Below are 23,491 nucleotides of genomic sequence, written 5' to 3'. Positions count from 1 at the left end.
CCGCCAGCAGCGACAGCATCGGCGGCTTCCGCAAGAACGAACAAAAAAATTATTTTATAAAACTTCTAGCAAATGAGTGGCTTCCTAATTTTTTATTAAAATGAAAAAAAAATGTGCTTTTTGTATTCTACTACGCAATATAATAACAATTGCTGTTAGTATGACGTCACTATGACGTATTTATGACGTCACGCGAGGCAGGAGCCGTTGCGAGGGGGCTAAATCTCGTGCCCCGCGCGGGGTTCCAGACGCTGCCATGTTTGTATTACAGTGCTCTTCTAGTTTGTATGTATGTGGCTGCCTGTTGCTGGCTCGTTTTGTCAGTTTTATACCTCGATGTTCTGTCATCTTTATAGAATGTTCACAAGGTGATGTGTGCTCTTCCGACACACGCGCGTGTTGAACACACGGCTTCCGTCCGGGATGCTCCATTTGGTCCGCCCATGTTGACCTGGAGAGCCGTATTCAGTTTGCGCGCCGAAACAAACAGGTATGCGCACTCATCACTCTGGATGTTGCTAAAGCGTATGACAGCGTGGAATATAGCGTACTGCTAGCCAAACTTAAAGAATGTGGGGTACCCAAGTACATTCTTTCATGGATCCAACAATTTTTAATTGGACGCAAGTTCTTTTGTTCGAAAAATGGCTTTAAATCATCGACTTTATATCAGACAAGGGGCGTCCCCCAAGGCTCGGTGCTTTCCCCCATCCTATTTAATGTACTAATGAGCTCAATTAGAATAAACCAGGAAGTCTGTACTTATGTTTACGCTGACGACATAGCCTTTTTCTCTGCTGCCCAGGACATTCATGTTCTTTATGAAATACTACAGGCATATTTGTTTTAAATCGAAAGGTGGTTAACATACATAAATTTGAAACTTAACGTCAATAAGTGCGCTGTCATTGTTTTTCCGGTATCTGCACCGGTTACCCTCTGCCTGACATATCGGGAGGCGACTATTCCTCAGTTGGCGTCTTTGAAGTATTTGGGTGTAATATATGATCAGACAATGGACTGGCGCCCTCATATAAACCATATTGCGACCAAAGGGGAGCGGGCACTTGGACTGTTGAGGAGACTCAGCAATAGGTCTTTTGGAATGAGAAGGGACACTTTACTTTTTATTTACAGGGGGTACATGCGTCCCATTTTAGAGTTTGGCTGCGCCCTCTTTTCCGGTTCACCAGATTACAAACTCAGAAAGCTTATTATGTTGGAGCATCGTGCACTGAGATTATGCCTCGGCCTCCCAAGGTGCGTGGCCAATAATATCTTGTATTTGGAGGCCCGCATTCCGCGCCTGGAGTCTCGGTTTCGGCTACTAACAGCACTGACGGTTATGAGGATTTTTGAATCTCCACTGAGCAGATATTTTTCATTGATGGTTGCTCAGCCAGCACTCTTTTTCAGCTCTTGGTGGCCTCGGTACATTCGACCTCAGTGTGTTTATGCCCAGACGTTACTCTCACCATTGAGTATCAATATTCCCACAGTACTGACAATGCCCTGTGACGTTCCTCCTGCGCCTTTAACTTTCCATAATATTTTCCCCAGCAACGCTAAAATGCTTACTTCGCGATTTTTAACAGGAATACTCCACGACCATTTGGCAAGCTTTAAGGATTATGCAATAGTTGCAACAGATGCATCCCAGCGTGAGGAGCGAGCAGGTGTGGGAATTTTTAGTCCACACCTTAACTGGTCAGTCTCGCTGCGTTTACCTGACTTCACACCAATAGTTCAAGCCGAATTCCTTGCGATAGTTCTGGCCTTAAAAGATGTACCTCCGCAGCACTTTAACGTAGCAATAATTACTGACTCTTTATCGGTTTGTTCTGCTCTGTCTTCATCCGAAAATTCCGCTCTTATTCGTACATTCAACTTCCTTGTGCCTTCCCATTTGCGGGACATCTGCCTCATTTGGGTTCCAGGTCACAAAGGGTTACAGCTTAATGAACAGGCGGATTCCTTGGCGTGATCGTCGTTAGATGGCCCTCCAGTTGACCTATGCCCTATTCCCTTCATTGTAGCAGGAGAAAGGTTTCGTACCTACCAACGCCTAGCAGGAGTGCAGGAAGGAATCATCACTAATTTTGAAGATTATGTCCATTTAAAACATAATTAGAATACCCGTTTTTGTGAATCTCGACAATGCGAGGTCACATTGACTACCTTCAGATGCCGAGTCCCCCAACTCAACTTTTATATGCACCGGGCTGGTCTAGCCTCCTCCTCCCGATGTGCTGTCTGCGGTGATCAGGAGACTTTAGAGCACTTTCTATTGCATTGCCGTGGTTTTTCTATGATGAGGCAACGTTATCTTGCCACGCCATTACGACGAATTGGCCTGCCTATTTCCATGCCCGTTCTACTATCTTTTGGGGCCACATCACTGGGATATTGTCACCGAGGGGTGGCTGCAGCCATTCATGCATACGTTTCCGAGTCCAGGCGCCTACCCTGTTAGCGTTGATTCTGGCATGTAGTTTTTCCGCTCCAAAAAGCTCAGTTGTTCTAATAAAAAATCCACCTATAACTTTCAACCAATTCCATTTTTTCTCTTTATGTGTATAAATAGAGAGGTGTATTAGTTTCTGGTGTTTTAAGCGGGCGCATTAGCCCTTCTCACGCCTGATTCCTGGCCAATCCCCCATGTGGGTATGAGCCAAATCGCCAGGAACAACAACACGGGGACGGGTAGAACGCAGGTGTTCCAATCATCGCCGTCTGCTTCACGCGTCATAAGTGATGTATAGCGTTGCATCCGAACCAAGTGTGCTGTTCGCAAGCTGAAGACTGCAGTAAAGAAGGATTTTGCGTTGGAAACGTCGTTTGTAGTAGGGTAAGTACTACGCGTTTTTTTGCAATGAGTACATGTTTGGAGGTTATGTTGGTTATTTGTGGATCAGAGTTCACTAGACCCTGACCCGCCGCGGTGGCTCACTGGCTAAGGCGTTGCGCTGCTGAGCACGAGATCGCGGGTTCGATTCTGGCCGTGGCGGCCGCTTTTCTGATGGGGGCGAAAAGCAAAAAAACGCCCGTGTGTACGAGATTGCGGCGCATGTTAAGATCCCCAGGTGGTCAAAATTAATCCGGAGCTCTCCACTGCGGCGCGCCTCATCGCCTGTGTTGCGTCGGCGCGTTAAACCCTACCATCACAGTTCACTAGACCCCCCACCTCATTTGCTCTGAAGGCTTAGGTGAGCCTGCTGGATTTACCGGTTCAGTTACCGCGACAGTCAGCATCAAATCATGCTGAAGCTGGACCTTGGCTACGATAACGCGCTTTAGTACAGGTCTACACTTTATTTGACATCACGCGATGCTTTTTAACACCGGGGCATGTGTGTGTAGCCTGTCTATCCAGGATTGACCGCGGCTGCGGATTGAAGTCTAAATTTAGCGTGGGCTGCGCAACGCCGTGGCCACTACACCCGGGTGGACAGCCGCGGTAAATTAAAAAAATAACTTGGACAGGAGGTACCCCAGAAATATTTGCGAAAAAGCTACACTTGATTCCGTCGGAAGTAGCTTGCCGGGAATTTGATGTTTGTTTTTAGAGGCACCTGTATCGTTGTCAACTAGTGCAGAAAGTTGAGCGAGTTTTCAAGGTACCATTATCCGAAAACCGCAGGCCACACAGAAACTAACAAGGAATACTGTAGGCACTCACTCAACTCAAGATTTATTGTTAATAATTGAACTTAAGAAGACAAGGAATGCAATGGAGGAGCCTCTACCAGCACACCCCAGCCCCTAACGAAGGCTAGTGATACCGATGGACTGCGTGTGTCAGGTGGGCTCGTGCACTATTGGGTGAATAAGGCCCACCTAGTCAAGGTTGTCAGCTTTGAAGAGCTCAAATTTTGGCTGTGCAAAGAAAAAATGATCTAACTGATGCCCAAGCACTTCCGGCTGTGACACGCTGGCTTCTTTCAACAGTGCACGAGTTCAGCGCAGCTGTTTCTCTCCAATTGCAGTGTGCTTCTTGGTGTGTCGTTCATAAAGCGCTACCCAGCACGGATCCTTCAATGCTGCAGTGTGCGTAGTTGAAGCCAACGGTTTGACAGATATGTGAGCACGAAGGGGCCGCTTATGTGTCAAACAATCGTCGAGTGCTGCATCGACGTTGCTCACCACAGGATTTCGTGGAATGCAAAATTTCGTCAGCAGTTTTGCATATTCGGAGAGACACTTAACCCTTTCACTGCCATGGTTTTCTTATAGCTGGTCAATTTTATGAGAAATTTTACAGTAATGCAGTATGATTCTTCGCAAAACGTGAACAATCTATTCAAGGTTGCACTCAACTAGTTACCGAATAATTACCTCTTAATTAGGATGTCAAGATATTTGGAAAACTTTTTAGTGTAATGTTTAAAATCATGCACCACACTAAGCGGCAGCTGGCAGCTAACACACAGACAGCAAGGCTCCCTTTGGTGTTTTAGTCGTACCTGACTCGCCATGGCCAGCGCGGCCATGCCACTGAGATAAGACAAAGTAATACCCGTGCTACACGAGCGTTTCGAAGGCCTTTGAGTCGAATGTCATTTGACTGAAATGACACCTTTGAGCTGCTACGCGACGTTTTTCAGTCATTTGGTTAAAATGGCATTTGAGTCAAAGGAGCACAACAACTGACCTTTGAGAGTCTCAAAGGCCTTTGAAACACGAACAGTCGTACCCTCGGGCTCAGTTTCTGCAAGCCGTAATAACAAAACCAATTATTTACAAGTAAAACTTGGTGTTTGAAGTGCAAGATCCTCACAATTTTTCACTTGTTTTCGTTCATTGTCACTCACTCTACGATTACGAGGTAACTTAGTACTCTCAATACCAGCAGTGCGAAAAAAGACAAAAACTGGCTGCTTTGTGCATGCTTTGTGCGTGCTTGTTGATTGCTATCAATTTCATCACGAATAATTGCTTTTTTGCCCATTTTAACTCTAAAATTAAATTTTCGCCAACGAGACATGGCAGCAGTGGCGACACCAAAACATGTCGGGCAAACGCGGAAACTTTCAACTGCCTTTGAGAATGGTCATGTAGATCGACAGAACTCCTTCCAGTTCGAATGACATTTGAAATTTCGAAGGTCATTCGACTGAAATGTCCTTCCAAACGCTCGTGTAGCACAGGTATAACCCGGTAGAAGAAACATCCGATGCACTTGTCTGAAATTTACCTGACACGGTTTATGCATTTCTGTGGCATATCAATGGATGGCACGGCGCACCCACAATATTTTTTAAACGAGTTGTCTAGAAGGGGCAGGGAGTTAGATAAAGAGGCAACGCAGGTACACGGGTGTACGTGTGTGTTTGCCCTAATTATCTTGGGAGTGGCAGTGAAAGGGTTAGTAGGCTGTCCGTTGCTAGTTATTGCCAGCGTGTGAATAGAGTTTTTTCTATTACTTACCAGTTGTGCTAGCTCAATCATTAGTGTACAAAACCGCATCTTTTAGCCCATGTTAAAGAACACCTCATGGTATCAATAAATCCATAGCACTCTGCAGTACATCTTACGGCCCGTGTTTATAGCTTCTGTGCATAAGCCCCAAATTTGACTTCAAAACCACAGCACTTTGACTTGACTGCAGAATATTACGTCACATGAACGCTGACAAGACTGTCATGCTGCATCGTCTGAGATGGCGCATGCCTTTTGTAAAGCTTATGCAGTGCATATTTGCGTACTTTCAGATCTCCATGCCTGTCTTTTTCCTCGGTTTCAGTGATCACCCTGCGAAATAACCTCGACTGCTGCAATGTGCCACATCAAAACACATCATGTTGGGCTTGTAACCAGGTGCGTACAATTGAGGACCGTTGAATGCGTGTTAAAATGCATCAAAACAGATAACTGGGTGAGTTGGTTTAAATTCATGTTCACTGGCACAAAAAGATGGAGGTAAACACAAACAGGCCGCCACTCACGACTGGGATTTACTTTAAAAAGAACAAACACATGTACACATTCCCGGCGCATGTCAGGGGCGGATCCAGGGAACTTTGGAGGGGGGGAAGGCACAACCAAATGCTGTGATTCGTTCTCACTTGCTCAGGAGGTGCTTGTTGATCAACATATTTCAGACAACCGTGTGACGAGTTTAAAAAAAGTTCCCTCCTCGCTGCTGCACTCAACTATTTGAAGGGAAAAATTGTTTGTGGGGAGAAAGGGATTAGCATGGAGCGGTTGCATTAGTTACAGCAAATGAGGGGTGCTTTGCTCGCCGTGGATGGTAATGGTCCACACTGCGGCGTAAAAAATTACACGTGCCGAAAGATCACTTTCGAGGGGAGTGAAAGGTAGTGGGGTATCCTTATCTAAATGCGCTTTTTCTTGCTGTGATAGTCTTACGGATGGCTGGACGATGCATTTGTCAACCCCCTACGACGACCTTCGCGCTGCAGTGCTTGCGCACTACGGCCTCACGGACGAGCTGTTTCGGCCTGCAGCAGATGAGGTACCGGCACGGTCCGCTCACGCTTCGCCACCGCCTGCAGCACATGAGGTACCCGCACGGCTCGCGCATACTACGCCGCCACACACGGTACCCTCCGTGCAACCCAGCACAGCGATGTTCGCTCCCACCGACGCCGACACCTTGGTCTCCGTCTCCAGCGCGGCAGCTGCACCTTTACTGACGGTACCGGCCGACGACGACACAGCGGACGCTAACCAACCACAGCCTGCCTTGTCTGCTTCGACCACATCCCGAGAAGGCGCCCCTCCGTCGACGAGCCGCAGCCGACGTCATTGAAGACGCTCGCTGGCCGCAACCGCCCGCCATTCCACCTCCTTCCATGGCAAGGACAGTATTAGCAAATTTTGCTTCTCCTCGAGCGACGTCGAGACAGAGGCATTCCCAACAGCGCCGTTTACAGAAGTCGGGACTATCACATGGGCGTCCTGCAAGGCAAAACACATCCTCTGCGCCTACTCGACGCTGCGAAAGTCCTGTGTCGCGCACGCTGATAACGTCATCCCGTGCCAGTTCCTCTGGTCCTGACACTCGGATCAAGGACGATGTCATCGGTACGCCTGCAGTCCCTGCGTCCGCGGCGGCCCTCAGCACACCTAGGTGCATCGAGAACACTGCAGTCTCGGCTGAATCGACTGCACTATGGTGTGAAGCAAGTACCAGTCTTTGCCACGCCCAGCTGCCTCGGCATCTCAACACATGTGCAGAAGACACCCTTTTGGACGGCTCGAAATTTCTATTGACAAACAACCCGGTGCTCCAGCTTCGGCGCCACAGGCTTCGTAGGCAGCGCTGCAAGCACTGCTTTTGCGGCCACTTTTCCACGTCGGCACTCCCACGTCCAACAGCGATCAGTAAGCGCCGACCTCGTCACTATGCACAGCGCACACGATCATCATCTGTGTCATCCCACGAGCATCATCAGCGGGGCTTGCCCGGGCTGCGTGGGCAGTGCCACGCACCACAGGACACATCGATTGTCGACTCAGCAGCTGGGCAGCCCCTTGTGCTGGCCGGGCCTACGCGACCTAAATAAATGTGGGAAGCCGCATCTGCTTCACGCCTGCTTCCTACAAGACAATCACGAACAAAGGCGACGTCTTACAGTTGGCAACCTATTTTGATGAGTGTAAATGCACCGCAAAGTTTGGCGTTACCACTTGCTTGCAAACGTAAAGATCAAAGAACCGGGGAAATACTCGAAATGCACAATCAGAAAACAAGGCAACAAATGCGCCGTCCAGCCGTCCGTAGCACTCTCACAGCAAGACGTAGTGTATTAGGTAAGGACATGTGATGCAATTCATAGTATCAATGTGTGACATGCACCAAGAGTGTGTATATATGTTTCTTCTTTTCAAAATAAATTTTAGTTGTGAGCGGCACCCTGGTTGTGCTTACCTCCGTCTTTTTTTCTGTCTTTTTGTGCTTAGTGAACATGGTTGTTAAAAGGAAGGCTGCATTTTGTGAGGTCACGAATGCAGATTGGACGAGACTTCTTTAAGGACTCATGGTGTTCCAACATTGCTTAAATGCGTGCTAATGGGATGCTTACTTCAAAACTGTCACTGTAGGTGTTAATGTACCACATGCAGCTGTATGCCATGTGCTCGTCGTGAGAAACCAGCTTCCTCACTTACAATGACATGCACATTTAGTGAAAAGTGTGAACAGACCTCTCACATAAATCGTTTTCTATGTATATGAGCCTGACTTGAATGAGAAGCCCTTTTCCAAATCGCATACCGTCAGTGTGCTATACATCTCTCCACAAATATACAAGCTCTTGTTGCCTGCACTGCTGAACGGTGTATTCACTGGGCTTTTACCATGAAATGGCACTACCTGCATGGCGGCTCCAACGCTATGAGTGCGGTTGCACTCTGCCGCACGGGCAGCACGTTTCCCAATGCGAAACGTGGTTTCTGGCGGGGTGTTGGCAAGAACGTTCGTGTGGATTGTGTGTTTTCTGCGTGATCTGTGGGTTCACGAATTCTTTGTCCTAAGGAGTAGCCAGCATTGTTTTCGCTTAGAAATTTCGGACTGCACTGTTCATGCCTCCTACAACTGCAGATGCTAAGCAGGCGGCCGCACAACAAAAACAAGCGTGCCATTTTTTTTCTTCCTGTTTTCTTCCTGAATGTTAGGGCGGTGGTTGAGAACTTTGCGCAGCGAATGCAACCGTCAAATGGTTGGACAGACACAGCGGCGCGGATAACGCACCTGTTTCGTGCTATCTCGGTATCATTACCGTGTGCTGCTTTCCTTATTTCTTGCCTTGCTTCAAACTGTAGCTCAAGTAAGGAAAATTTCTCTGTCCATGGCTGCAACGATATTTTATGTGATGACGGCGTGTAAGATGATGTAAGATGGTGCGTCGCACGCATGAACGTCCTCCTCCTGAGCTCCCAATAAAGCTGGGCTTTCATGCACACGGTCTGGATGGGCACAATTGCGAGATAACTACGTGATAAAATTAGTTGTAACAGTGACGACAGGTTTGATGAATGAATTTCAAGTGTTTCCTTTTCGGTGTAGACGAAGCGGAAGTTATAAGCCGAACAAGGTCATGGGACACGCTTTGACTGCTTCGAAAACAGCACAGAGACAAGTCAAAAATAAAGAGCGCTCTAGTTTATCACTCCATACATCTTCGTCTCTGCGCTGTTTTTGAAGTATTCAAGCTGTGCACCCAGCGTCAAGCTGTAGTGTGTTACCTCTAAACACCCTTGGTCATTAGAAAAGAGGCAAATACGATAAAAGGGTTAGATTGCCCACAATTACCTGAGAAGCGGCATTGCACGCATGTAGGTGCTTTCACCTCAAAACACTTGAAGTAGCCTATGTTAAGGCTGCGTGCCCATTCGGGTTCGTCTCACCCATGAAGTACACCGGCTACCTTAATTTATAAACATTTTAGCACTATGTAATGTTTCAAATATGTGACGAGGCGCGGGGTGAAAGCTTAGACGCCCATCATCCTAGGGATCAGCTGAAATGAAACTGGTAACAGATTTGGGGCTGAATAACTTCTTTGCGAATTCGTCGAATGAAATCAGACCGTCTTCAAGCACCCCCCTAGCGTTCGCTTCAAAACAGAAAAAAAAAGAGAAAAGAAACGGCTTGTTTGTTTTTGTTGTGCGGCCTGCTTAGAGTCTGCTGTTGTTGAAGGCGTGAACAGCGCATCCCAAAATTTTTAAGTGTGAACAATGCTGGCTACGCTTACAACAAGGCTTTTGCAAGCCCACGGATTAGCAGAAAAAAACACTGTCCACACGAACGTTATTGCCAACACCATGCTCCAAACCACGTTTCGTGTTGGGAAAAGCGCTGCCCATGCGGTAGAGTGCAACCGCACTTATGGCGTCGGCACTGCCACGCAGGTAGTGCCGTTGCATGGTAGAAAGTCCAGTGCATACACCCTTCAGCAGTGCAAGCAACAAAAGCTTGTATGTTTGTGGAGAGGTGCTTAGCGCACTCAAGGTACGTGGTTGGAAAAACGCTTTTTATTCAAGTCAGGCTACGTACACATAGAAAACGATTTATGTGAGCAGTCTGGTTACACTTTTCACTAAATGTGCATGTCATTGTAAGTGAGGAATCTGGTTTCTCATGGCGAGCACATGGCATATAGCTGTATGTGGTACATTAACACTTACAGTGCCATTTTTTTAAGTAAGCAGCTAATTAGCTCTCATTTAAGCATAGCGCTCATTTATCTTTTAAACGAAGAATTATGCCTGTGATATGCTTCAAACTCAATGCAGCTGATGTGCTGCATTTTGCCTCCCCTGTGGCGTTGGAATCATGGACCGGCGGTCTTTTTTTCCCACCTGCTGGCGCATTCAGGAGTGCTTGTAAAAGTTTTTCTAGGTAAGTAAGCCTTCCCACTCAATCGGAATTTTGAAATAACTTTTTCGGTCAGATCGGAGACAAAGCTACATGGCGACGGTCTTTGGAATGTGTGTTGGGTCATGACCAAAACCGCCACTCTGCCCATCAATGTGCTGAAGTGTTGTCAAAAGGGAAGACAGGTTCGCCGTCGGGGATGAGCTCTCAGGCTTGCCGCGACAATTCGAAGAGCTTGTTGAACACGGCCCGGTGTACTTTGTTGGTGATGCCCTAGTGGGTAGGGTCATTGGCCAACATTGAGAGCAGGATGTTTTGTGTCCTCTTTGGTGGCCGTCAGAAGTTCTGCAGCTGGAGCACCTTTCTTTACTCTGGAAAAAGACATCTTCATGTGCACCACACATTAAAATTGGTCGTATCAATGTAGTTGCACTACATTGCCCTCATTCTGCAGTGATTCTGCGTACTCATGGCACGACAATGCGATCCTAGTTCGCTTGTTCCAAAGGGGCTGGGGAAAGTGCTCCAATTAGCTCGTTATTCCGGTAGCAAGGATAATTTCAGCAGTTTGTCTCAACTCGTCTCGGCGTGGCCAACTGCAGCGAATAGCTGTGGCAGTCTAGCAATTGCTCAATGCTGGAGGAACTAATTTCAAGGCATGGCATGGCTTTGCTGAGACCAGATTGAATCTGAGAAAGAGTGAAAGACGGGTGATTGTCAACAATTTCAGTCACCGCTTGCACGACAGTCTCGTGGAAAGTTTTTGCTTAACCACCACGCGTTTTGTCAGTGTTGCGGTCTGTTGCTGCAATAAATAGCCATTTTGACTTTAATGCTAAGCACGTCGCTGAGATGTTTTAAGTCGCCATCGCACCAATACACCTCAACAATTCGGGCTGGATCGACATTTGAAATGGAATTGTGCTTCTTCTCTTCACCAGGAGCTATCTTGGTGTTCCATGAAAACGTGGCATTTTTTATCCATTCTTTGGAAAATATCTTATGTGTAGAGTTAACAGACAGTCACTACCCGCGAAGACCAGGAGAGCGTCTGTCAGTGTCTCTCGTCTAAATCGCCTGCTCACGTAACAACACACCGGGAAGTTCGTTTGGTAAAGCACAAATCTTAAATGCCTTTGTAATTGAATTTTGAATCAACGTTTTTTCACAGTGTTAGCTGTTGTTTTCTAATACTGGTCGAGAAAAACTGTTGGAACGTCAAGGCAAAGCTCCTTGAGTAGGAAGAATCACTGCACAATAAGGGCACGATGGTGTCTGCAGCGATTCTTCCTACTCAAGGTGCTTTGCCTTGAATTTCAGGCTTTTTTCTCAACCACTATTACAAAACAACAGCTAACACTGCGAAAAAATATTGATTCAGAACTCAATAACAAAGGCATTTAAGAATTGTGTTTTACCAAAGGAACTTCCCTGTGTAGCGTTACGCGAGCAGATGATTTAGATGGCAGGCACTGACTGAAAGCTCTTCTGGTTAGTGAATGTCTGTAATCTCTACGCATGAGATATTTTATGGAGAATGGATTAAAAAAAATGTTTTCGTGGAACACTGAAAAAGCTCCTGGTGGAGAGAAGTACAACTCCGTTTCAAATTTCTACCCAGCCCGAATCCTTCACGTGTATTGGTGCGGTGGTGGCTTGAAGCTTCTCCCCGAGATGCTTGGCATAAATGTCAAGACGGCTACATTTCTTGCAGCAACGAACCACAGCACCGCCAAAAAGCGTTGTTGTTGAGCAGATTTTCGATGAGGCTGTCATGCAAGGGCTGACTGAAATTGTTGACAACCACCCATATTTCATGCTTTCTCGGATGCGGTCTGCTCTCAACAAAGCTATGCCAGGCCTTGAGATTAGTTCCTCCTGCATTTACCACTGGTTTGACAGCCATGGCAGTTCGCTGAAGTTGGTCACAGTGAAGCGCTGTGATTATGCAAAATCGTTGCTGAATGGTGTAATGCGACTACATTAATGAGACCAATTTTAATGTGTGGTGCACATTAAAGGAGCACTGACACGAAAATTTTATGTTACACTTTTATTGCTTTTATCGATGCTTAATGGTCTGGCGAACCTGAAACAGCACTTCGAATACTTTAGCGCGCGATAGTTAATTACATTGAACGGCCTGAAAATCGTTTGTTTCAAGTTCCCGCACTTTCATCCCGAACGGCGCATATGACAGCCTCCCGGTTTGACCTCACCGGTTTACGGACGTCACCGGCGCCCGCTTGAGAGGGTGTTGCGCCCGCTCGCCGCTCGTGGGGCCGCGCGCGTGAAGTGACGTCACGAGTTTTTGATGAGCTCTGTCGCGTCACTTCTTTGTCCTCTCCTGGAGTGATGTCACGCTGATGTCCATTTGCTGAGTGCCGCTCCGCGCGCTGCTTCGTCGGCGCGATAAATGCGATCCAATTGAACTATGTTCTTCACATCACAGGCCACTCATATTTCAGCCAGGGTATTCTGTTGAGTGAAGGAAGCGAACTGTGCAATAATATTAGCGCCGAAAATTGGTGTCAGTGCTCCTTTAAGTTTTGTTTCGCCCGAGCGAAGAGGGGTGCTCCAGCTCTAAAACTTGTGACGGACACCGAAGAGGAAACAAACATCCTGCTCTTAATATTGGCCAGCAGCGTCATTCACTGGAGTATCGCCAACAAGGCACACTGGGCCATCTTCGATAAATTTCTTGAAGAATCATTGCAGCGCGCCCGAGAACATGACCCAATGGCGAAGCCGTCTTCACCTTTGACAATGCTCCAGCTTATTGACGGGCTGAAGTGGCGACTTTGGCTATGACCTAAGACAGAATTCAAAGACTGCCGCTGTATAGCCTTTTCTTCCATCTGACCAAAGTTTTTTCAAAATTAAAATTGAATGTGAAGGCTTACCTGCGGAAAGGGAAATAAGTTTGAGCAACCTTGATTGGAAAAAAGCAGAGCAAAAGGTTTCCCCCCAGACAGCAGTGGGCCCGGACGGAATACCAATGCAACTGATAAACCTACTTGGACCTAAAAGTAAGGAATCGTTTATGAGGGCAACAGATAAGGTGATAGAAACCAAACAATTACCAGAGGACTGGTTAGAAAGTAAGATGAATTTAATATATAAAGGCAGAGGAGACAAAGCCAGTATTGATTCATACAGACCACTCACAGTAACGTCAGTGGTGTATAGATTCGTAATGCAGGCGATAAAATCAGAAATTCAAGCATGGATGGAAGAAAACGAAATACTTGGGGAACTGCAGACAGGCGACTGGATGACAATCTGTTCAAGATAACGCAATGCATTGAAATTGCGAAAGCACAGAATAGACGACTATGGATTACGTTCTTGGACATTAAAGGGGCATATGACAACGTAAACAGAGAACGGCTGTGGAGAATGCTGAAATTCCACGGTTTAGATGACGAGTTAGTACAGTTCCTTATAGCAATCTATAAAGACAATAGAGTGCACCTTACTTGGGAAGGACAGAAATGCGCCCAGCAGGTCAACATCCATCGGGGACTGAAACAGGGATGCCCTTTGAGCCCAATACTGTTCATGTTTTACATGGCAGGGTTAGAAAAGAAACTGGAAGAAAGTCAAGTAGGGTTTAGCCTAACCCATATGTTGCAAGGCGAAGTGGTACAACAGCATATTCCGGGAATGTTATACGCAGACGACATTGTTCTTTTAGCTGATAACCAAACCGATATGCAGCGGCTAATAAATATGTGCGGCCAGGAAGCCACTGACCTCGGGTTAAATTTCAGTGCAGAAAAATCAGGAATAATGGTTTTCAATGACGCTACCACCGACGTAGTGTCTATCCAGCAAGGTGAATTACCTAGAGTGAAGGAATATAAATATTTGGGAGTGTGGATAAACAAAGCCGATAACTACTTAAGTACTCACGAGGAGCAACTTAAGGTTAAGGGAAAGCGAAACGCAGCTATAATGAAGCATAGAGCTCTGTGGGGGTATAACAAATATGAAGTAGTAAGAGGAATGTGGAAAGGAGTAATGGTTCCGGGTGTCACGTTTGCGAATGCTGTACTCTGCTTAAAATCAGACGTTCTATCAGGCCTTGAAGTAAACCAGAGAACGGTAGGACGTTTGGCCTTAGGCGCGCATGGAAAAACAACTAACGAAGCAGTTCAGGGAGATATGGGCTGGGCGTCGTTTGAAGTTAGAGAAGCTCAGAGTAAAATATGCTTTGAGATGAGGTTGAGGGCAATGGATCAACGAAGGTGCGCAGCTAAGGTTTTTAGGTACCTATACTTGAAAAGCGTGGACACGCAGTGGTTAAGAAAGACTAGAAGGCTAACGATGAAATACGGAAAGAACAGTGGGGAATCCAAAACAGCCAAGGTAACCAAACAAGAGGCAAGGCAGATTGAAACGAATAAATGGAGGGAAAAAATGGAAGCTAAAACGTTGTTAGAGATGTACAGGGCTGAGAAGATGAACATCAGAAAGGAAAATTTCTACGATAATTCCCAGGGCAGTGCTTTGCTTTTTGAGGCTAGAGCAGGTTGCCTGCGAACTAAGAGTTTTGTGGGGAAGTATTCACAAAATGATGGGGTATGTGTGGTCTGCGGAAAAGAAACAAACTATGCGGCACATAGTGTTAGAATGTGAGGGTATCCATCCAAACCTACATGAAGGGAATATTGGGCTTTCAGAAGCCCTAGGATTTAAGGGTATCAGAGAGGAAGTTAACTTCAAGGCTGTAGAGGGGACGAAAAGAAGATTAGAATGCTGGTGGACGAAAAGCAGAGAGGGGAATATTGCCTAGGACAGTTACCACCTGTAACAGGGAAAAGAAAGTATTTCGGGCCTAATAAGCTTTAGTGCTTGCCCTAAGCAGCGCTAGTATTAAACCAAGAGTGTAAAACATGGTTATATTAGTCCTTTTTCGTAAGATGACATGTCATCACCCCGCTTCAAAGGGGAAACCAATAGGAATCATCATCATCATCACCTAGATGAACCTTGACAAGCACTCCTAAATGCTCCAGCAGGTGGGAGAAAATGCTGGTCCATGCTTGTGAATGCCACGGAAGAGGCAAAATGCAGCACATCAGCCACATTGAGTGTGCTGCGTATGGGAGGCATTATGTTTCGGTTGCTTGCGCTACACTGGACATGTAGAATATGCAAGCACCTTCACTGTGTCACTTAAAATGACACTGGTTGCAGTCATGAAATGGCACAGGACTGTTTGCTTATTCCTTGTTTGCCTAAATTAGGCTTGTTCAACGCAACATTTAAAAATCGTGCTGTAATTTTGAACTCCCAGTTAGTGAGAAATTTCACCTAAGCAAGTCACAGTCATGAACACGTGTGATTCTACAAGACAATTATGAGTTGGTAAACCAAACTTTTTTTTAATTTCGTCTTTGGAATGCTACCTGTGCTGTAGCAGGTGCTTTCTTTAGTAATATAAATGTTAAATTGTACTTCACGGCCGTAGGGTGTCATTCAAAGAGCTAAATATAATGGCAATATGTGAGTGGTGATGCGTCTATCTCATAGCTGCAGTGAAACACTTTATACTTGGGTACAAGCTAAGAACAGTGATGGCTCATGTGGTGTATCACTCTGCCGAAGCAACAGATCCAGATGTGAACCTGCGCTCTTGAAAGGCAATTGGCTCATGCACGGCACCGTCTGCTTTGACTGAGTGAGCTCCTGCGACCGATTTCATGGTGATGAGCTCGTGCTAGCACAGTTTCGAGTCTGGGTGAGAGCTTGCTAATACAGACTGTTGGCTGATGGGCATCAAAGGATTGTTGGTCAAGCGACATTATTGGCCAACAAACATGTTGGCAAACAAACAATGGACACATTGGCCAAAGTACGTCATTGGAGATCATTGGGCAAAGCCTGTTGGCCAGTGGACATCAGGGTTAATGGGCCTTGCCATTTTTTAGGTCTTCAGCTGCACGCAATGCTGAACAAATACCCTAGCAACATTCCATGTTTACAGCGAACCAGGGCGCACAGCTTTCCGTAATTGCATGCTTTGCACACCAGCTTCAGACATTGCGCCATTTTCTAAAACATTTTTTGTGGTGCTACCTACAGGCAGAAATAGCAAGTAACCACTCAAATTTTTTTACCTGCAGTATTTCTGGAAAGCTACATCTCATTTTTGCCTTTTTTTTTTCTTTTTAGGTGCCAATGGGAACTTGAGGACAAAGGAACACAAGGGACGTGCCTGGAGCAAGGTACATCGCAAACAGCAACAGCTCTACGCAGTTTATGGGCTCCTGTTTCGGGATCCTGCATAGTCGTGAAGACAGCCTTCAAGCAAGGGATCTTCGAATACGTCTGCTGCGATGGATATAATGAAAATGAAGCCTGTGTGCATGGATAATACAGTTCCATGTCAACGCGCGAGAGTTGGCAACATAGAGATGTCCTCTGTACAGATATGAAGAGGCAATAAAAGGGAATGTAAATTTCCGAAATATCCTGCTGTAGCTAATCCAGCGCCAGCGCGCTCGAGTTTCAGCGCCAGCGCGCGCGATTTTCAGCGCCAGCGCGCGCGATTTTCAGCGCTAGCGCGTGCGATTTTCAGCGCCAGCGCGCGCGTATTTCAGCGTCAGCGCGTGCGAATTTCAGCGCCAGCACAAGCGTTTTCGAGCGGGCAGCGCACGCGTTTTCGAGCGTACAGCGCCGCTGGAAAACGCGCGCGCTGGTCCGGAAATCAGGCGTGCACTGGCCGCTGCCCGCCAGCGCGCTGCCTTTTCGGATAGGGAACGTTAGAACAGAGACCTAATCAGCTGTCCGTAGTGAACTTTGCCTTGTGTCCTGTCTCTCAACATTTCGAGATATCCGTGGTCCCCAGAAAAAACGTTGTGAGATAAAGGGAAGGAAATGCATGGTAGGTAAATGCATGGTGAAAAAAAGTTTCGACTTATACGATATTTCAAAATATCCGAGTTTGAGTTAACGAGGGATTATTTTATGCGAAACTACGAAACGCAAAGTTCACACTGTTGAGGCAAGTTGATGCATCCTCCACCATTGCTTGTGTGAGGAATTTCATGGCCATTATTGTTTTACTTTCTGCAGGCTTGGTTCCGCATCTGTCAAGTGCTGGAAAAGAGGAAGGGTCATCGTGGCCTTGTAGGTCTTCCCATGGTTTGTCTTCAACTAGGATTGTTTATTGACTTTGCTAAGTTCTTTCACCTGTGGTGTCAAGTGTAGCCGGCAGAGAGGAGCTGCAGCAGCATACTGCGAGTGAATAGTTAGCTCTGGTGGAAGTCGGAACCACACCCTCTCAAGTAGTCTTCCGTGTCGGCGTCTCCATGGTATCTCCACAGAAACTGACTGACCACCTTGAAGATTCGGATGAATGCGCCACTGATTACAGTTCTCAATCCGCAAACCAGGATGGATCCGCCCTTGTTACCATATCAGGAGAAGACAGCGCCGTAAGGTCCATCCCCGAAGCAGCCCATCTTGCGGCGAAAACTGAAACTGAATATGAGCCTGCGTACGATTCAGTTGGAAAGGTGGCAAGCGGGCAGGCTGCAGCTTTTTGCCAGATAACAGTGACCGAGCCCAGCGACAGTTCTGTCCTGAAGACGGCAGATGACGGCACCCTCGACGCTCGCCTGAAGACCGCAGGTGAGGACACTCATGATTCTGGCTCGGAAACGGAAGAAGAGTCCACCGCAGATGGTTTTCCGGAAGATGGTTGCTCAGGGTCCTCCTCGCGCAAGTCCGCCAAAGATTCTCTTCCAAATGCTGCAGACGAGGACGCCACTGATTCCAGTCCAGGCACAGCCGACGATCCCCCAGAAGATTCCGTTCCCAAACCTGAGAAGGACGGCGGCGCCACCGACTTGGTCGTCAAGAAAAGCGGAGACCCACGAAAGAGGAAGCGCACCAACACTACAAAGAAAAAGCCCATACCTTCGATGGGGCCCCAGGTGTGTCACGTGTGCCACAAGACGCTCTGCAACAAGGCCGTACTCAAGCAACACCTTCGGACCCATACGGGCGAGAGACCGTACGCTTGCGAGCTGTGCCCACAAAAGTTCACCACGAGCAACGGCCTCTTCGTGCACAAGCGCAAGCATACCGGAGAGAAACCGTTCGTGTGCGACGTGTGCGATCGCAAGTTCTCGACGTGGGTTGCGCGGCAGAGTCACATGACGACCCACACGGGGGAGAAAGCGCATCAGTGCCTCGTGTGCGGCAAGAGGTTCGCGCGGCGAGACACCCTTCAGCTGCATTTCCGAATCCATACTGGTGAGAGGCCGTATCCTTGCAGCTTGTGTCCCAAGACGTACCGGTACCGAGACGCCCTGCAACGCCATGAGCGGAAGCACAGGGTAGAGAGTTGAAGGCCACAGTTTCGTGAGGACGTGCTATGGAGGTGGTTGCGTGTGAAGACTCGGTGATTGTGCAGTCATTTTTCCGTGTTACTCGTTTTTATTTCGTGAGCAGCCCCAAGACGTACTAGTACTGAGATACCTTGCAGATTCAAAAGCACAATCACAGGATAAAGAGCTGATGTGGGAGTTCCCGGAGACTTGGACATGCTATGGAGGTGGTGTGTGAACACTCAGTGATTGTGTAGTTATTGTTCTGTGTTGCTTGTTCTTTGTTTGGGAGTACTATGAGTGCTTTCTTGCTCTTGTGCCGTTGTCAGAGATGGGCAATCGCCTTTGGCTCTTAAACGCTTTGCTGTCACATGCCAGAAGACTGACCCTTCAGGTTTGTCCGAAGACTGCATATCTATTACTTTAGGGGGGTCATGCAGACAAAATACCAATTCATCTTATTTGAAAGATTTTGTGTTTTATAGTGTCACAGTACTTGTCTGGCAGCAAATGATGTCGTTTTCACTTGGAAATGAATCAGTTTAGGTTAAAACTGATTCTCCCGCCAAATCGTGTGTTTTTGTGACGTCTGCCATGAGGTCACAAGGGCGGGTATTCAGACAAATTTCCAGTGCGTCATTAGGCTATACAGCCTTGCTTACCGTCAGTCCTCCCAGATGGCGTTACCATACTGAGCTGCAGACCGTTGACTGCTGTTGATTTGTTTTTGATTGTATTTGCACGTGGCTTGTTTTTGTTAGGGTAAAACGTAATTGTTGTGTGAAACGTGGAGTACGCTCGACAAACAGGGTCTCAAAAGACAACGTCGCTTACGCCAATCGGCCAGTGTCGTGCAAGACAACTCCAAAGTAACAGACTGCTGTGCAGCTAAAAAAAAGCGTAGTGCGCCCAGCACCAACAGCAGTGCGCACCGGTACTTCTATGCTTACATGTATTTTTGCAACTTCCACTGTTTACCCCACGATTCTTACTGCTGTAAAATGAATATGCATTACATTTAAGCGCGAATAGCCCATTTGGCAAGCTTATAAACCCTGCCTAACTTGCATTTGCTTTCGCCGGCCTCAGCCAATTGCACCGCTGGGCAGATAATATCTTAGGTTCTGTTGCAGCAAAGGAGCTAGTGGGTCTCATGGCCATTCCCTTCTTTCCTAATTGTATAACGTAATTCAGCAAAGTGTGCTTTAAAGGGGGTGTCAGTATGATTCTACCGAGGCTATCTTTCGAATTCACCAAACTTGTGTTTTGTCTCCATGACCCTTTTAATGAAATTGTTCTTGCGCGCTGTGTTGGTGTAGTTTTATTGGAATTAGTTTTAATTGTTTTTGATCAGGCTGTGAAACATTGGCTGCTTACACTAAATGTACCATGTTGCGTCGATGTCTCGTATTAGAGTAGTATTTTACAGTGCAGAGAATGAACTTCCTTTGTAAGGGCTGTAACAAACCGTGGGGACAATTAGAACCTGGCTCGTGTGGATCATGGTATGCTAAACTGGCCTCCTGCATGATTCATGTTGTTCTCGCAATTGTCATAGTTCGCAATTATGTCATCTAAAATGGTGGTTTTTTGAACAAATCCCAAATACCAGTGACTGCTATTGCTATTTTCATGGCTGTAATAATAGCATTCAGTGTGCTTGAATGTCTCTGAGACAGCTCTAGCAACGGCATACAAGGCTTTATGGAAGTGGAGGCAGCTTAAAAGGGAAATCGACATGATGCCTTTGTTTTTCTTGTACCTGTCACCTCTTCTTACCGGTGAAGAGCAAGAGTATCGTATTCTTTAACAAGAAAAAGGCCCATAGAATTAACTCTTATCAATAGGCAAACATCACAGAACAACCTTTCCAACTGAACAAAGTTTTCAAAACCAGCACTGAATTGCCACTTGGAAACAGTGTGAATCGGTAACAGTTCAGGCCACCCTAGTAAAAGCTTAAAAGCTACCTTCAGACCCTTTCTTGTCAGATCATATAACGTGACCTATTGCTGCATAGTAATTTAGTCTGTTATTGAAGCACCCAAAGTGAAACCTTGTCTGTTGGCTAGACCTGTTGACCTTGAACTCGCCGTTTGATAAGTTCACGGGTTGCATTGCTATTCAGTTTAATGCTTCTATATGCCTGTAAGCATTTAATTTCACTTTTCATTCAACCTGGCTAACCAGAACACATAATAAAAGCTTCCAAATTTGGTTCTAAAATACGAAAGAGTATTTGATTCTTTTGTAATGAACTGCTTCCCTTTGGTTGATTGAAGTGAAAGGCATTTCCTCGAGGCTTCATAAAGTACATCTATACGAATGAAAACGTTCGGTATGAAAGCCTGTTTAAATCAGAACTTCGTTTGTTGACGCTACTGCCTTAAAATTTGGTTGCCCTCTGTATCGCTAAAGTCACAACTGCTCCATTAGATTGCGAAGCCACTAATACCTACATTTTTTGATCCACACGATAGCTGAGCTCTCAGCATTTTAGTAGCTTAAAACGCACAAAGCAGCCGTTTCGTATTTATCCAAACCATCTCTAAATCATGCGCACCGATTCCCACCATAAGTGCTCGTGTGTCCCAACACCCTTTTTCAATTTCACCAAGGGTACAGTGTCAAAGGACTTGCACTTTCATTGCTGATCTGAGATGCCTAGTGATGAATAAGAAGCGGGAAGCTGAGACAACTCGGCTACAATGCAGCAGAGCAAAGGATAGGGTGCAGACGCTGTGTTTTGTAAGTCGACACGATTGATTATGGCGCTGAAGCTATACCTGGCTATGAGGCGCACCGTAGCAGAGGGCTCGGGATTAACTTTCAAAAACCACCTGCAGGGGATCGTTAAAGGCCAACTGCACTCAAAATTTCGACCTCTTGAAAACACCATTTCCATATAGTCTGCTGAAAAAGAAAGCAACATGCAAAATACCACAGCTGAAATACGCGCTTGGACGCCACAAGTGGTCAGCGAAAATCGTCGATTTTGAAATCGAAATCGAGAAGAGCGTGGCCATTGAAGTGACTGTGCAGCCGTCCAGCGAGCGACCGGACGGTCAGCAGCTCGGGGGCAAGCCTGCGCGCAAGCTTTACCCGCATACAGGGCAGCAAATGGGTGAAGCGTGCGCAGCAGAGCTCAACCGGTTCTCCAGCCGCGTGGCTGGCCAGAGGAAGAAGCCCTGGACGTCCGTAGCACCACAGTCGGGTCATGGCTATTTACGCAATCCCCCAGCAGGTGCAGCGTGGGCTGCGGCGGAGCTTTTTTAAACAGTTATGGCTGATTAACGAGGCATTTCCCAGTGCTATCACTCGTGTCCCAGCTGATTTGGTAGTACTGACTACACATTAAAACTAATTTGGCCGAGGTGAAATTTCTGTGCAGTTAGCCTTTAATGTGCTTCGAACTCTCGAACACACGGGCGTTTTCACTTTCCGCCTCCTTTGGAAAAGTGGCTGCTGCGTCCAGGGTAAAACCTGCATCCTTGGGCTCAGTAGCACAACGCCTTAGCCACTGAGCCACCACGCCGGGTTAAGAGCAAAACATGAGGTGCAGTCGTGGTGTTTTGTAAGTTTGTGTTAAAGGAGCCATGAAGACAAAATACAAGTTGGGTTCATCAGAAAGACTGCTTAGTCCCGATAACAATGATACCAAGATCATCGCAATCTTCGAACAAATTACGGAGATATTGAAGAAAACATCTGAAGCAGTCGCGACCCCATAGCCAATTTCCCGCAACTTTTCTATGACGTCACGGAACCTTGTTTGTGCGATTGGCGGCCGCCTAACTGACCTGTCGCGACGTCACATGACTGGACTTCTGTAATTGGGCCTCTATTTCCATTTGACCGCATCACTTGAATGCTAACGTGCAGTTAACGCACTGAAAATTATGTTTTATTGTTGGCCCGTACGATGTCATTCTTGCTCATAACACGTCACTGTGGCGCAAAATTTGAAAGTTTTTAAATAATTCTTGCTTATTTTCCGTTAAAAAAAACGTTTTGTGGCTGTAATGGAGCTGAGTGAGATACTGAATCCTAGTTCTTTCAAATTAAACGAAGTTGTATTTTCTCTTCATGGCTCCTTTAAGATGGAAGGGACTTTCAAATTACACTGTTATATGTAGGAACACTTAAATATTTCTGGATATCGAGTTTATGCCGCAGATCGAGTGCGCAGGTGGTGTCGTGTTTTTCATTGGCTGCATTCTTCATTTCATCTTGCTTTGGCAGCGAATAAAGTTCTCACACAGAAGCATCTCTTGCTCTGACATGTCAGTTGATAGTATGGACAAATAAACGAATAATCAGTTCCTTTGTTATTTGCTCGTGACTCCTTCCATGCTTCGGGGGGCTTTTCGCACCCTTGCTATTCACTTTGTTTTAACAAGCCGCTGCACATGGGTTTCCTAACCTTCACTCTTACACCTCCTACTAACAACTTCATGTAGTTCTGCCAAACTGCTGGTATCGGTCTTGGGGGTGGGTACTGTGTCTTTGCACATAGTTTACATGTGTGGCCTTGTCTCCTTGCGTAAGCAGTTAGGCAAACTGTGAACCTCAGTGCTACTTTTATCAGCCACCATATGTCACATATTGTAATGGCACAGTCGAACCTCATTATAATGAAGTATTATTGGGGCAGTAAGTTAGTTCGTTATATCCAATATTCCTTATAACCGAAACGTAAAACTCGGTTCTAATGAATCGGCAATCTGGCTCGCGCAACAATCCTAGATAAAAAGCGCATTGTTCTATGCTTCGAACCCACTATAAACGAAGTAGTCCTTATCTGTCT

The 23,491-nt window shown here is 46.5% G+C and overlaps 1 protein-coding gene across 5 annotated transcripts; it reads left to right on the top strand.

Moving 5' to 3' along the window:
- The first annotated feature begins 272 nt into the window (after nucleotides 1-272).
- On the top strand, nucleotides 273-23,011 carry LOC144152817 (uncharacterized). 5 transcript variants are annotated; one of them, XM_077684290.1, is made up of 4 exons: nucleotides 273-490; nucleotides 5,744-5,817; nucleotides 16,523-16,575; nucleotides 17,426-23,011. In XM_077684290.1, the coding sequence occupies exon 4, from the start codon at nucleotides 17,662-17,664 to the stop codon at nucleotides 18,703-18,705; it is 1,044 nt and encodes a 347-aa protein (XP_077540416.1). In that variant the 5' UTR covers nucleotides 273-490; nucleotides 5,744-5,817; nucleotides 16,523-16,575; nucleotides 17,426-17,661; the 3' UTR covers nucleotides 18,706-23,011. The 5 variants fall into 5 exon arrangements, with proteins under 5 accessions (XP_077540416.1, XP_077540415.1, XP_077540413.1 ...); XM_077684291.1 differs by lacking the exon at nucleotides 273-490 and adding an exon at nucleotides 513-2,848; XM_077684289.1 differs by lacking the exon at nucleotides 5,744-5,817.
- Nucleotides 23,012-23,491: the final 480 nt, after the last annotated feature.

Source organism: Haemaphysalis longicornis, unplaced genomic scaffold (genome assembly GCF_048455015.1).
Source record: "Haemaphysalis longicornis isolate Haplotype H1 unplaced genomic scaffold, Haemaphysalis longicornis Haplotype H1 scaffold_9, whole genome shotgun sequence".
Taxonomy (NCBI): Eukaryota; Metazoa; Arthropoda; class Arachnida; order Ixodida; family Ixodidae; genus Haemaphysalis; species Haemaphysalis longicornis.
The sequence above is the reverse complement of the archived record's forward strand: the minus strand, read 5'-3'. Positions and strand labels throughout refer to the sequence as shown.